Source organism: Siphateles boraxobius, unplaced genomic scaffold (genome assembly GCF_051911475.1).
Source record: "Siphateles boraxobius isolate OS27281-9 unplaced genomic scaffold, OSU_SipBor_1 75, whole genome shotgun sequence".
In the NCBI taxonomy this organism is placed as follows: domain Eukaryota; kingdom Metazoa; phylum Chordata; class Actinopteri; order Cypriniformes; family Leuciscidae; genus Siphateles; species Siphateles boraxobius.
The window spans coordinates 869,118-884,085 of record NW_027509203.1 but is presented as its reverse complement, the minus strand read 5'-3'; the positions used below and the strand labels follow the sequence as shown (position 1 = coordinate 884,085).

The window sequence follows — 14,968 nt, the reverse complement described above, 5'->3', positions numbered from 1 at the left end:
CACCTCATTTTACGGTGCCCGTTCCATTTCGGGGTCCTCACGAGACCGTTCTGCCAACCCTGCCACCCTCGGTGCTTCAGGGCGCAGCGGTCTCCAGCGAGTCGCTGATGCTATGCTGCGGCACAGCATCGGTTTCGCGCCCTCTGAGGGGGGCCTTAGAGCGGCCAGTTCAGGTAGTTCCTGCCATTATGTTTCAGGCTCCGGAATTGGCTGTCTCGATAACACCAGAGACCAGCCTCGAGAGGCTGGTTCCCTTAGTAAATTTTCTGGCAGCGTGGAAGCTTCTGCCGAATATTTCTCATTGGGTCCTGCAGATTGTAGAGAAAGGATACAGAATCCAGTTTGGTTCTCGTCCTCCTCGTTACAACGGGGTGCTGCCCACAGTGGTGCATCCCGAGCAGGCTCTGGTAATGGAGCAAGAGGTAAAGGCCCTGTTAGCAAAGGAAGCTATAGAACAGGTGTACTCACCCGACAGAGAGTCGGGTTTTTACAGCCGTTATTTCATTGTTCCAAAAAAGGATGGGGGGTTGCGTCCCATTTTAGATCTTCGTCTGTTGAATCGTTCAGTACAGAAACTCAAGTTCAAGATGCTGACACTCAAACAGATTGCGACTCAAATCAGATCCGAGGACTGGTTTGTCACGATAGATCTGAAGGACGCCTACTTCCATATCTCCATCCTCCCTCAGCACAGGAAGTTCCTAAGGTTTTCTTTCGGGGGCAAAGAATACCAATATCGGGTTCTTCCTTTCGGTCTAGCTTTATCACCCCGCACGTTCACGAAATGCGTGGATGCAGCTCTAGCCCCTCTCAGGCTTCAGGGCATACGTATTCTGAACTACATCGACGACTGGCTGGTTCTGGCGGAATCAGAGCAGTCGGCGGTTCGGCACCGAGGTGTCGTTCTCGCTCATATGCAGATGTTGGGGTTGAGGCTCAACGCCAAGAAGAGTGTTCTTTCTCCAGTACAGAGAACCACTTTCCTTGGTGTGGTATGGGATTCAGTGACGATGCGGGCCACTCTATCGCCCGTTCGTGTAGCTGCTATCCTGACAGCCACCAAAGAGCTAAAGCTAGGCCAGTCACGCACTGTGAAACAGTTCGAGAGACTGTTGGGTCTCTTGGCGGCAGCGTCCAACGTGATTCCTTTTGGCCTGCTGTACATGAGACCTTTACAGTGGTGGCTAAGGACCAGAGGGTTCTCCCCGAGGGGAAACCCACTTCGTATGATCAAGGTCACGCGGCGGTGCCTTCGTGCCTTAATTATATGGAGGAAACATTGGTTCTTAACCCAGGGTCCGGTATTGGGAGCTCTTTGCCATCGTGTTACGATCTCGACAGATGCTTCCCTCACCGGCTGGGGAGCGGTAATGGAAGGCCGCTCGGTTCAGGGTCTGTGGAAAAGTCATCATCTTTCGTGGCACATCAATTGCCTGGAGATGATGGCTGTCTTCAATGCGTTGAGACAGTTTCTCCCAGACCTGAGGGGCCATCATGTGCTTGTACGAACAGACAACACATCAGTGGTCTCTTATCTGAACCGTCAGGGGGGTCTGCGGTCGCGTCCGCTCTGCAAACTGGCGCACCAGATCCTCCTGTGGTCTCTGGGGAAGGTACTCTCCCTGAGGGCAGTGTATATTCCTGGGGACCAGAATGTGGGGGCAGACATCCTGTCGAGGCAGGAGCTGAGGCCAGGGGACTGGAGACTCCACCCCGAGGCGGTGGAGAAAATTTGGGAGTTTTACGGCCAAGCAGAGGTGGATCTGTTTGCGTCTCAGCACACGACGCACTGTCCACTTTGGTTCTCCCTTACTCACCCAGCCCCCCTGGGGCTGGATGCTATGGTGCAGACGTGGCCGAGGCTACGTCTGTACGCATTTCCCCCTGTTGCTCTGCTCCCAGGAGTTCTGGAACGAGTCCGCCAGTACGGAATAAGCCTACTGCTTGTAGCACCACGCTGGCCGAGTCGGATCTGGTTTGCGGACCTGATCCATCTCTTAGACGGTCCTCCCTTGGAGATCCCGATCAGGAGAGACCTTCTGTCTCAGGCCGGGGGCACAATATTTCACCCTCGGCCAGAGATTTGGAACCTGTGGGTTTGGCCTCTGAGGGGGCCCAACTCATAGAGAGTGGTCTCTCAGCTGAGGCTGCTGAGACCATCCTAAGCTCCAGAGCTCCAGCTACTAGGAAACTATATGCGCTGAAAGGGAAAGTTTTTTCTGTATGGTGTCACCGACATCAGTGGGATCCGGTTAACTGTTCTGTGAACACAGTACTCGAGTTCTTGCAGGAGCGCTTTACGTCAGGTTTATGTCCTTCCACACTTAAGGTTTACGTGGCGGCCATTGCGGCTTACCACGCCCTGGTTGGGGGTACATCGTTGGGTCGAGACCCCCTGATTACACGTTTCCTTCGTGGCACACTGAGGCTGAGGCCTGCAACTCGCACTAGGGTGCCAGCTTGGGATTTGGCATTAGTACTAGAAGGCCTGTCTAGGGCTCCATTCGAGCCCTTAGATTCGGTTTCAGAGAAATTTCTTACCCTTAAGACTATCTTTCTGCTAGCTATTTCGTCCCTTAAGAGAGTTGGAGACCTTCAGGCCCTTTCGGTTTCCCCCACTTGCCTTGAGTTTGCACCGGGGATGGTCAAGGCATTCTTATATCCAAAACAGGGATACGTCCCTAAGGTGCCGACCTTGATTCCGAGGCCTATCGTGCTGCAGGCTTTCTGTCCTCCTCCTTTTACATCTGCGGACCAGGAAAGGCTGAACCTCTTGTGTCCAGTGCGAGCACTGGATACTTATGTTCATCGGACATCTTCTATGAGGAAGTCCGACCAGTTATTTATTTGCTTTGGATCACCTAAGAAGGGTCTTCCTGCTTCTAAACAGACGGTTAGCAAGTGGATAGTCGAGGCTATTTCACTTGCATACGAGTACTCTGACCATCCGTGTCCCTTGGTGGTCAGAGCTCACTCAACGAGGGGTATGGCGGCCTCTAAAGCCTTGTTATTTGGGGTTTCCCTCCAAGACGTTTGTGATGCGGCAGGCTGGTCCTCACCGCTCACATTCGTCAGGTTTTACAGTTTGGACCTGGATGCTGCCCCAGGTTCTCAGGTGCTTAGTGCTTAGTTCCAACAGACTGACACTCAGGTACTTGGAATTCTGGCGTTTTGGGTATTCTCGTTCCCAAAGCGTCAAGTGACGCATCGCGAGTTCCCTCGAAAGGGAACGTCTCAGGTTACTACTGTAACCATAGTTCCCTGAGAAAGGGAACGAGACGATGCGTCACCCTGCCATACTTCCTGCTTCCCTGTGATCGGCTTGCTTCGACTTTTTGAAGCTAATGCCGCGTTTCACCGGGTGAGCCTTTATCCCTTCCTGGTCATGACGTCACCCGCCCGTGACGCTCATTCTTTCCATTGGACTAGTTGACATTGATGCTCAGACGCATGCACGCTGGGGGCGTTCCCAAAGCGTCAAGTGACGCATCGTCTCGTTCCCTTTCTCAGGGAACTATGGTTACAGTAGTAACCTGAGACGTTTTTTAACGGTAAAATAGTTTTTTTTACCATGAAATAGTTCTGATATAGTAAAAAATTATCGTTTTTAACGGTAAAATACTTTTTTTTACCATGAAATAGTTCTGAAATAGTAAAATTGATAGTTTTTAACGGTAAAATACTTTTTTTTACCATGAAATAGTTCTGAAATAGTCAAAATGATCATTTTTTACGGTAAGACTTTTTTTTTACCATGAAATAATTCTGATATAGTAAAAATTATCGTTTTAATGGTAAAAGACTTTTTCTTTACCATGAAATAGTTCTGAAATAGTAAAAATGATCGTTTTAACGGTAAAATAGTTTTTTTTAACCATGAAATAGTTATGATATAGTAAAAATGATCGGTTTTAACGGTAAACTAGTTTTTTTTTACCATGAAATAGTTCTGAAATAGTAAAAATGATCGTTTTTAATGGTAAAATAGTTTTTTTACCATGAAATAGTTCTGAAATAGTAAAAATTATCATTTTTTAACGGTAAAATAGTTTTTTTTTTTACCATGAAATAGTTCTGAAATAGTAAAAATTAAAGTTTTTAACGGTAAAATACTTTTTTTTACCATGAAATAGTTCTGAAATAGTAAAAAATTATCGTTTTTAATGGTAAAATACTTTTTTTTTACCATGAAATAGTTCTGAAATAGTCAAAATGATCGTTTTTAACGGTAAAATTTTTTTTTACCATGAAATAATTCTGATATAGTAAAAATTATCCTTTTTAACGGTAAAAGACTTTTTTTTTACCATGAAATAGTTCTGAAATAGACAAAATAATCGTTTTTAACGGTAAAATATTTTTTTTTACCATGAAATAGCTCTGAAATAGTAAAAATTATCATTTTTTTACGGTAAAATAGTTTTTTTTTACCATGAAATAGTTCTGATATAGTAAAAATTATCGTATTTAGCGGTAAAAGATTTTTTTTTACCATGAAATAATTCTGATATAGTAAAAATTATCGTTTTAACGGTAAAATACTTTTTTTACCATGAAATAGTTCTGAAATAGTCTAAATCATCGTTTTTAACGGTAAAAAATATTTTTTTTTTACCATGAAATAGTTCTGAAATAGTCAAAATGATCGTTTTTAACGTTAAAATATTTTTTTTACCATGAAATAGTTCTGATATAGTAAAAAATATTGTTTTTAACGGTAAAAGACTTTTTCTTTACCATGAAATAGTTCTGAAATAGTAAAAATTATCGTTTTTAACGGTAAAATAGTTTTTTTTTACCATGAAATAGTTCTGAAATAGTAAAAATTATTGTTTTTTAACGGTAAAATAGTTTTTTTTACCATGAAATAGTTCTGATATAGTAAAAAATTATCGTTTTTAACGGTAAAATACTTTTTTTTACCATGAAATAGTTCTGAAATAGTAAAATTGATAGTTTTTAACGGTAAAATACTTTTTTTTACCATAAAATAGTTCTGATATAGTAAGAATGATCGTTTTTAATAGTAAATTTTTTTTTACCATGAAATAATTCTGATATAGTAAAAATTATCATTTTTAACGGTAAAAGACTTTTTTTTTACCATGAAATAGTTCTGAAATAGACAAAATAATCGTTTTTAACGGTAAAATATTTTTTTTTACCATGAAATAGTTCTGAAATAGTAAAAATTATCATTTTTTTACGGTAAAATAGTTTTTTTTTACCATGAAATAGTTCTGATATAGTAAAAATTATCGTATTTAGCGGTAAAAGACTTTTTTTTACCATGAAATAATTCTGAAATAGTAAAAATTATCGTTTTTAACGGTAAAATAGTTTTTTTTTTTACCATGAAATAGTTCTGAAATAGTAAAAATTATTGTTTTTTAACGGTAAAATAGTTTTTTTTACCATGAAATAGTTCTGATATAGTAAAAAATTATCGTTTTTAACGGTAAAATACTTTTTTTTACCATGAAATAGTTCTGAAATAGTAAAATTGATAGTTTTTAACGGTAAAATACTTTTTTTTACCATAAAATAGTTCTGATATAGTAAGAATGATCGTTTTTAATAGTAAATTTTTTTTTACCATGAAATAATTCTGATATAGTAAAAATTATCATTTTTAACGGTAGAAGACTTTTTTTTTACCATGAAATAGTTCTGAAATAGACAAAATAATCGTTTTTAACGGTAAAATATTTTTTTTTACCATGAAATAGTTCTGAAATAGTAAAAATTATCATTTTTTTACGGTAAAATAGTTTTTTTTTACCATGAAATAGTTCTGATATAGTAAAAATTATCGTATTTAGCGGTAAAAGACTTTTTTTTACCATGAAATAATTCTGAAATAGTAAAAATTATCGTTTTTAACGGTAAAATAGTTTTTTTTTTACCATGAAATAGTTCTGAAATAGTAAAAATTATTGTTTTTTAACGGTAAAATAGTTTTTTTTACCATGAAATAGTTCTGATATAGTAAAAAATTATCGTTTTTAACGGTAAAATACTTTTTTTTACCATGAAATAGTTCTGAAATAGTAAAATTGATAGTTTTTAACGGTAAAATACTTTTTTTTACCATAAAATAGTTCTGATATAGTAAGAATGATCGTTTTTAATAGTAAATTTTTTTTTACCATGAAATAATTCTGATATAGTAAAAATTATCATTTTTAACGGTAAAAGACTTTTTTTTACCATGAAATAGTTCTGAAATAGACAAAATAATCGTTTTTAACGGTAAAATATTTTTTTTTACCATGAAATAGTTCTGAAATAGTCAAAATGATCATTTTTTACGGTAAGACTTTTTTTTTACCATGAAATAATTCTGATATAGTAAAAATTATCGTTTTAATGGTAAAAGACTTTTTCTTTACCATGAAATAGTTCTGAAATAGTAAAAATGATCGTTTTAACGGTAAAATAGTTTTTTTTAACCATGAAATAGTTATGATATAGTAAAAATGATCGGTTTTAACGGTAAACTAGTTTTTTTTTACCATGAAATAGTTCTGAAATAGTAAAAATGATCGTTTTTAATGGTAAAATAGTTTTTTTACCATGAAATAGTTCTGAAATAGTAAAAATTATCATTTTTTAACGGTAAAATAGTTTTTTTTTTACCATGAAATAGTTCTGAAATAGTAAAAATTAAAGTTTTTAACGGTAAAATACTTTTTTTTACCATGAAATAGTTCTGAAATAGTAAAAAATTATCGTTTTTAATGGTAAAATACTTTTTTTTTACCATGAAATAGTTCTGAAATAGTCAAAATGATCGTTTTTAACGGTAAAAATTTTTTTTACCATGAAATAATTCTGATATAGTAAAAATTATCCTTTTTAACGGTAAAAGACTTTTTTTTTACCATGAAATAGTTCTGAAATAGACAAAATAATCGTTTTTAACGGTAAAATATTTTTTTTTACCATGAAATAGCTCTGAAATAGTAAAAATTATCATTTTTTTACGGTAAAATAGTTTTTTTTTACCATGAAATAGTTCTGATATAGTAAAAATTATCGTATTTAGCGGTAAAAGATTTTTTTTTACCATGAAATAATTCTGATATAGTAAAAATTATCGTTTTAACGGTAAAATACTTTTTTTACCATGAAATAGTTCTGAAATAGTCTAAATCATCGTTTTTAACGGTAAAAAATATTTTTTTTTTACCATGAAATAGTTCTGAAATAGTCAAAATGATCGTTTTTAACGTTAAAATATTTTTTTTACCATGAAATAGTTCTGATATAGTAAAAAATATTGTTTTTAACGGTAAAAGACTTTTTCTTTACCATGAAATAGTTCTGAAATAGTAAAAATTATCGTTTTTAACGGTAAAATAGTTTTTTTTTACCATGAAATAGTTCTGAAATAGTAAAAATTATTGTTTTTTAATGGTAAAATAGTTTTTTTTACCATGAAATAGTTCTGATATAGTAAAAAATTATCGTTTTTAACGGTAAAATACTTTTTTTTACCATGAAATAGTTCTGAAATAGTAAAATTGATAGTTTTTAACGGTAAAATACTTTTTTTTACCATAAAATAGTTCTGATATAGTAAGAATGATCGTTTTTAATAGTAAATTTTTTTTTACCATGAAATAATTCTGATATAGTAAAAATTATCATTTTTAACGGTAAAAGACTTTTTTTTTACCATGAAATAGTTCTGAAATAGACAAAATAATCGTTTTTAACGGTAAAATATTTTTTTTTACCATGAAATAGTTCTGAAATAGTAAAAATTATCATTTTTTTACGGTAAAATAGTTTTTTTTTACCATGAAATAGTTCTGATATAGTAAAAATTATCGTATTTAGCGGTAAAAGACTTTTTTTTACCATGAAATAATTCTGAAATAGTAAAAATTATCGTTTTTAACGGTAAAATAGTTTTTTTTTTTACCATGAAATAGTTCTGAAATAGTAAAAATTATTGTTTTTTAACGGTAAAATAGTTTTTTTTACCATGAAATAGTTCTGATATAGTAAAAAATTATCGTTTTTAACGGTAAAATACTTTTTTTTACCATGAAATAGTTCTGAAATAGTAAAATTGATAGTTTTTAACGGTAAAATACTTTTTTTTACCATAAAATAGTTCTGATATAGTAAGAATGATCGTTTTTAATAGTAAATTTTTTTTTACCATGAAATAATTCTGATATAGTAAAAATTATCATTTTTAACGGTAAAAGACTTTTTTTTTACCATGAAATAGTTCTGAAATAGACAAAATAATCGTTTTTAACGGTAAAATATTTTTTTTTACCATGAAATAGTTCTGAAATAGTAAAAATTATCATTTTTTTACGGTAAAATAGTTTTTTTTTACCATGAAATAGTTCTGATATAGTAAAAATTATCGTATTTAGCGGTAAAAGACTTTTTTTTACCATGAAATAATTCTGAAATAGTAAAAATTATCGTTTTTAACGGTAAAATAGTTTTTTTTTTACCATGAAATAGTTCTGAAATAGTAAAAATTATTGTTTTTTAACGGTAAAATAGTTTTTTTTACCATGAAATAGTTCTGATATAGTAAAAAATTATCGTTTTTAACGGTAAAATACTTTTTTTTACCATGAAATAGTTCTGAAATAGTAAAATTGATAGTTTTTAACGGTAAAATACTTTTTTTTACCATAAAATAGTTCTGATATAGTAAGAATGATCGTTTTTAATAGTAAATTTTTTTTGACCATGAAATAGTTCTGAAATAGTCAAAATGATCGTTTTTAAATGTAAAAGACTTTGCTGCAGTTTGTCTCCCTGATGTCCTGTATCAGCGTGCTGTATAAAGCTCTGCCCCCTGCAGGTATCGCGGGCCTGTGCTCGGTGGCCATCATCTCGCTGGAGCGCTGTCTGGTGGTGTGCCGGCCCGTGGGCTCGCTCAGCTTCAGCACCAGGCACGCGGTGGCCGGGGTGGTGATGACCTGGCTCTGGTCGTTCCTCTGGAACACACCGCCTCTGTTCGGGTGGGGGGGGTTCGAGCTGGAGGGCGTTCAGACCAGCTGTGCCCCGGACTGGTACAGCAGAAACTGGGCCAACGTCTCCTACATCCTCTGCTACTTCCTCCTCTGCTTCGCTCTGCCTTTCTCTGTCATCATTGTGTCCTACACTCGCCTCCTGTTGACCCTGCGACGGGTACGGATCCGCTCTATGCTCATGAGAAGCCCAGTGTCGGCCCAGGTCCGGCCCACATCTGGTGGCGTTGAGTCCACGTGTACTGGATCTGGGCCGACACTATCGGTGCGTTCAAGTCATCTCGTTGAGTTCGTATTTACGAGTTGAAAACACATGAACGACACCACAATGTCGTAAATACGAGTGGGAAGCTCCGATCTTTACGAGTCAGTGAGAAACATGGCGGAATACCACAATACTTACAGGTTTATCAACGATATTATCAGGCTTTTCTATTTACAGCGGAGTGAGCTAACTGCCTGCACAGAATATGATGGCATTATAATATAACAATGTAATTTGTAACGATAAAGTTTGCAATGGCTTCATAAATTAATTAAACAACATTAAAAAGCAAAGCACACCTGATGCACATTTCTTTGTTCTTCATTTTCTAGAACTAGAGTTTAAGAACCTTGCTGTGTTTTTGTGTAATTAATTAAGAGAATGTACGCCGCCATCTTACTCAGACGAAAGTGCCTTGAGCGCACCAGCCGTCGTAAACACTTGAGTTTCATACACTTTTGAGTATGTTCCTGTCTAGGGAGGAAGTCGTTTTCATATGTGTCTGTATCAGAAATTGTAGTATGTTTTATAGATGTTTACAGCACTTTATCCTTCATCCTTCCCTCTCACTTTGTAACATCTTTCCCTCACGGGTCAAAATGACGCGAAGCCCTAAGATTTTACCATTAAATTACTATATTTGATCAATAATAAATAAATTGTTATTTAAGCACATTTCTTACATTCTTTCAACTTAAATTAAACATAAATAACAATTTCATGCATAACCCTTTAAATTCAGCTCTAAATATCTTACATTGGGTGTATTTGACCTCTTGTGGAAAAATAATAATATAACATGATATTTCATGACTCTTGATGGCCTTATATCTCTATATGGAGCAAATGAGCTGTTCCGCTGGGTTCTAAAGCCAACTGTAAAATAAAGCATTCCTCACATTATACTAATTCCGAAGGGAGTCAGATTGACCCGAGAAGGAAGGATTCGTCACTTTTTTTTTTTACCACAAAATCAATTAATTTTGTGTGTTTGTGTGTATTTGTGGTTCAAGTGCGACAAAAGTCCTGGGGTCTTGGATCCGTCTGATGAACACTAAATTTTTAAAACTTAAAATGACCCGAGGGAAAGATAAGAAACATAAATGATGTCACATGTTCCACGAAATGTGGTGGGCTTTTCTTGCTTGTCCTGTTCCCTGTATTGTGTCATGGTCATGTTTAGTTTCTCTGTTGCGTTTGTCTTCCTCGTCACCGTTTTGCCTCATTTCTCGTAATGTATTGATTGTTTATCACCTGTACCTGTTTCTGTTGATGAGAGCTCTCCGCTGAACCTCTCAGCGTCTGCAGATTCACAGGATTCATCAGGATGTGTGTTGTATCCCAGGATGTGTGTTGTATCCCAGGTTTCATCAGGATGTGTGTTGTATCCCAGGATTCCTCAGGATGTGTGTTGTATCACAGGATTCCTCAGGCTGTGTTTGTTGTATCCCAGGATTCCTCAGGCTGTGTTTGTTGTATCACAGGATTCCTCAGGATGTGTGTGTTGTATCCCAGGATTCCTCAGGATGTGTGTTGTGTCCCTCAGGCTGTGTGTTGTATCCCAGGATTCCTCAGGATGTGTGTGTTGTATCCCAGGATTCCTCAGGATGTGTGTTGTATCACAGGATTCCTCAGGATGTGTGTGTTGTATCCCAGGATTCCTCAGGATGTGTGTGTTGTATCCCAGGATTCCTCAGGATGTGTGTTGTGTCCCTCAGGCTGTGTGTTGTATCACAGGATTCCTCACGCTGTGTGTGTTTTGTCCCAGGATTCCTCAGGCTGTGTTTTGTATCCCAGGATTCCTCAGTGGTTGTATCCCAGGATTGCTCAGTGGTTGTATCTCAGGATTCCTCAGGCTGTGTGTTGTATCCCAGGATTCCTCATGATGTGTTTGTTGTATCCCAGGATTCCTCAGGATGTGTGTTGTATCCCTCAGGCTGTGTGTTGTATCCCATGATTCCTCATGATGTGTTTGTTGTATCCCATGATTCCTCAGGATGTGTGTTGTATCCCAGGATTCCTCAGGCTGTGTGTTGTATCCCAGGATTCCTCAGGATGTGTGTTGTGTCCCAGGATTCCTCAGGCTGTGTGTGTTTTGTCCCAGGATTCCTCAGGCTGTGTGTTGTGTCCCAAGATTCCTCAGTCTGTGTGTTGTATCCCTCAGTCTGTGTGTTGTATCCCTCAGTCTGTGTGTTGTATCCCAGGATTCCTCAGGCTGTGTGTTGTATCTCTCAGGCTGTGTGTTGTATCCCAGGATTCCTCAGGTTGTGTGTTGTATCCCAGGATTCCTCAGGCTGTGTGTTGTATCCCAGGATTCCTCAGGTTGTGTGTTGTATCCCAGGATTCCTCAGGATGTGTGTTGTATCCCAGGATTCCTCAGGCTGTGTGTTGTATCCCAGGATTCCTCAGGCTGTGTGTTGTATCCCAGGATTCCTCAGGCTGTGTGTTGTATCCCAGGATTCCTCAGGCTGTGTGTTGTATCCCAGGATTGCTCAGGCTGTGTTTTATCCCAGGATTCCTCATGGTGTGTTGTATCTAGGGATGCAACGATTACCGGATTTCACAATTAACCGCGCTTTAAAACGTCACGGTTAATTAATCGTAAAGACTATGCTACACCGAGTGTTCTGCACGGAACGGAACTTTTGTACCAAATGAAAACAAGGTTACACCAGCGGTGCACCAGCTTAATGCCGTGCTCGTCAACCACTATGGCAGAGGGACTAGCAGCGACGCTCTATTTCCACCGAAAAAACGCTTTAAGGGCCTGTTCACAGATCGCGTCTTTTGCGCGCTCAAGTTCGTTATTTCAAATGTAGGCGCGCGGCATGCGCGCTCATAAGGGAAGCGACGCGCTCGTTTTTTCCAAGCGCGTGCGCGCCGCATCGAGATAAAAACATCTCTAGTTTTCATAATGCTGCAAGCGCACCTTAGGTCAAGTGACAAGAACCAACACAGCAACGACAGACGCCTCCGGACGGAGCGCAACCGCCCTAGCGCTTTGGAAAAAGGAGAACGTGGCGTGCAACTTTCAGCTTTCAGTGCAACGTAAAAAAACAACAACAAAAAAACAGCGGAATGTTTTGGTTACGCAAGTCTGTGGAAAACAGAATGTGACGTGCTCTCAAGAGTTTCAGTCAGTGAACATTTAACTTAATATCCTATTGCTTTCTCCTGTAAATGTTAGGCTTTGTAGTTTTAATATGCCCGGTGTAAAACACTAACATAAGATCAGGGCCGTGTAGACTTCTAGGACTACCAATTAACTGCATTTCAGTTATTAATAACACTGCATGAGAGATGTTCTCAGTTTCTTTCTATAATTTTTACTTAAACTTCAAACAAACAAACCAAAATAATGAGATTATAATAGATGATTTTCTAAAGGCACATTTAAAATTTGGATTAATAATTAAAAAAAAGAGTATTAAAATAAGTACAATCATATTGGAGCGGATAACATTTGGACTATATTTGTTTTCTTTTAAAAGAAATACATAGTTAATATTTAGCTTGCATTTAATTCAATAGAGCCAAATACTTTGAATAAGGTTTATTCTTATTTTCATTGGGATTTATTATCCCTTTATTTGTTTTTAAGTCAAATACTAACAAGATATTGTTTTCATGTTATCAAGTTTTCTACCTCAGGTTGAAAATACATTTAGAACAAACTAAACACTTAATCATTTTGTGATCTATTTCAATCAAAGAGCCCTGCAGTCATTGACTTAATTTTTTATTTTTAAAAGAAAAATGCTGGATGTTTACAAAGCACTTCTCTTTAATTCCAAAGGAAGAAATTGATTATCGTTTGTCATTTTATAATTTTGTACTGTGGTGTGGCAAATAACACATTAAAATCTAGTGTTGAGTGTTCATGTGATATTATACATATAGTGTTGTGACATTAATTGATGCATAATAATCGTGATAATCGTTAAATCGTGATTATTTCTCAGACAATAATCGTACTAACAAAATCTGTAATCGTTGCATCCCTAGTTGTATCCCAGGATTCCTCAGTCTGTGTGTTAATTCCCAGGATTCCTCAGGCTGTGTGTTAATTCCCAGGATTCCTCAGGCTGTGTGTTGTATCCCAGGATTCCTCAGGTTGTGTGTTGTATCCCAGGATTCCTCAGGATGTGTGTTAATTCCCAGGATTCCTCAGGCTGTGTGTTGTATCCCAGGATTCCTCAGGATGTGTGTTGTATCCCAGGATTCCTCAGGCTGTGTGTTGTATCCCAGGATTCTCAGGCTGTGTGTTAATTCCCAGGATTCCTCAGGCTGTGTGTTGTATCCCAGGATTCTCAGGCTGTGTGTTAATTCCCAGGATTCCTCAGGATGTGTGTTGTATCCCAGGATTCCTCAGGCTGTGTGTTGTATCCCAGGATTCCTCAGGATGTGTGTTGTATCCCAGGATTCCTCAGGATGTGTGTTGTATCACAGGATTCCTCAGGCTGTTTTGTACCTGTGCAGGTGCGCAGGCTGGAGCTGCCCGAGCGAGACAGCACCTCGCGGGCCGAGACGCAGGTGGCCTGTATGGTGGTCGTCATGGTGATGGCGTTTCTGCTCACCTGGCTGCCCTACGCCGCATTCGCTCTGTCAGTGATCGTAGACCCTGACCTCCACATCGACCCCTTGATCGCCACGGTTCCCATGTACCTGGCCAAGAGCAGCACGGTCTTCAACCCCATAATCTACATATTCATGAACAGACAGGTGAGTCAGAGAACTCCTCATCAGAGCGCTCAGAGATAGAGCTGAACATCTTCTCCTTGAAACTAAACATTTTGCAGGGTTTCATGAATAACAACATCAAATATTTTGTGTGAAACATGAAAAGAATGTATGTATCCTTGTTACATGTGTTTCATGTCAAGTCAGCTTTGTTTATACAGCGCTTCATACATTACTGATTGTTTCAAAGCAGCTTTACAGAGATAACAGGAAAATTATGCATTTCGGCTGAAGTCAGTTTAATGTTGAATGTACTTACTATCATAGCTAATTATGCATAATTACATGCAACTAACCCTAAACCAAATCCTTTTCCTAACACTAACTGCATGTTGTTAATTAATATTATTATATGAGATTGATACGGTAAAACTCACGCCATCGTTACTGTTCGTATGACTGTGAACGAGAGCTGAGATTCAGATATGATAATGAGCGTTTGCTTTCTGACCAATCACAGCAAAGCAGCTCTCAGAAAGGCGGAGCTTAGCGAGACTGAATCTTTGATGGAAGCGTTTCAGACACTGAGAGAAAAGACCTGAAGCTGCAGTGGAGATTATGAGGACATTAAAGTGTTTATGATCATGGATGAATGTGAATCTATTGTAGGAGACGCCAGAACAACATTAGCAGCCTTTAAAGTAGCATAATAATGGCATTTTAATTCAGTTTTTAGCTGATATGTTTGATCTGAAACTCTGTCTCAGTTCCGGGACCGTGCCGTGCCGTTCCTCCTGTGCGGCAGAAACCCGTGGGCCGGCGAAGCGGGAGAACCGGGAGAACCGGAGAGAGAGACCACAGTATCATCCGTCAGCAGGAGCAACAAGGTCTCGCCCGGATCCGCTCAAACGCAGGACTGACAACTCATCAGAATATCATCACTGCAATTGCCAAGTACTGGCATGAGTTTATTTAAACTGGTTGTATTTTGCATTTGAATAGTTAAAGGGGT

The 14,968-nt window shown here is 37.9% G+C and overlaps 1 protein-coding gene across 1 annotated transcript in view; it reads left to right on the top strand.

The window, feature by feature from the left end:
- parapinopsina (parapinopsin a) overlaps positions 1–14,876 on the top strand; it is a 30,101-nt gene extending 15,225 nt beyond the window's left edge. The window contains exons 2-4 of the mRNA XM_077217697.1: positions 8,843–9,171; positions 13,756–13,998; positions 14,724–14,876. Of these exons, the coding sequence (XP_077073812.1) occupies positions 8,843–9,171; positions 13,756–13,998; positions 14,724–14,876 (725 nt within the window). The remainder of the gene's footprint in view (positions 1–8,842; positions 9,172–13,755; positions 13,999–14,723) is intronic.
- Positions 14,877–14,968: the final 92 nt, after the last annotated feature.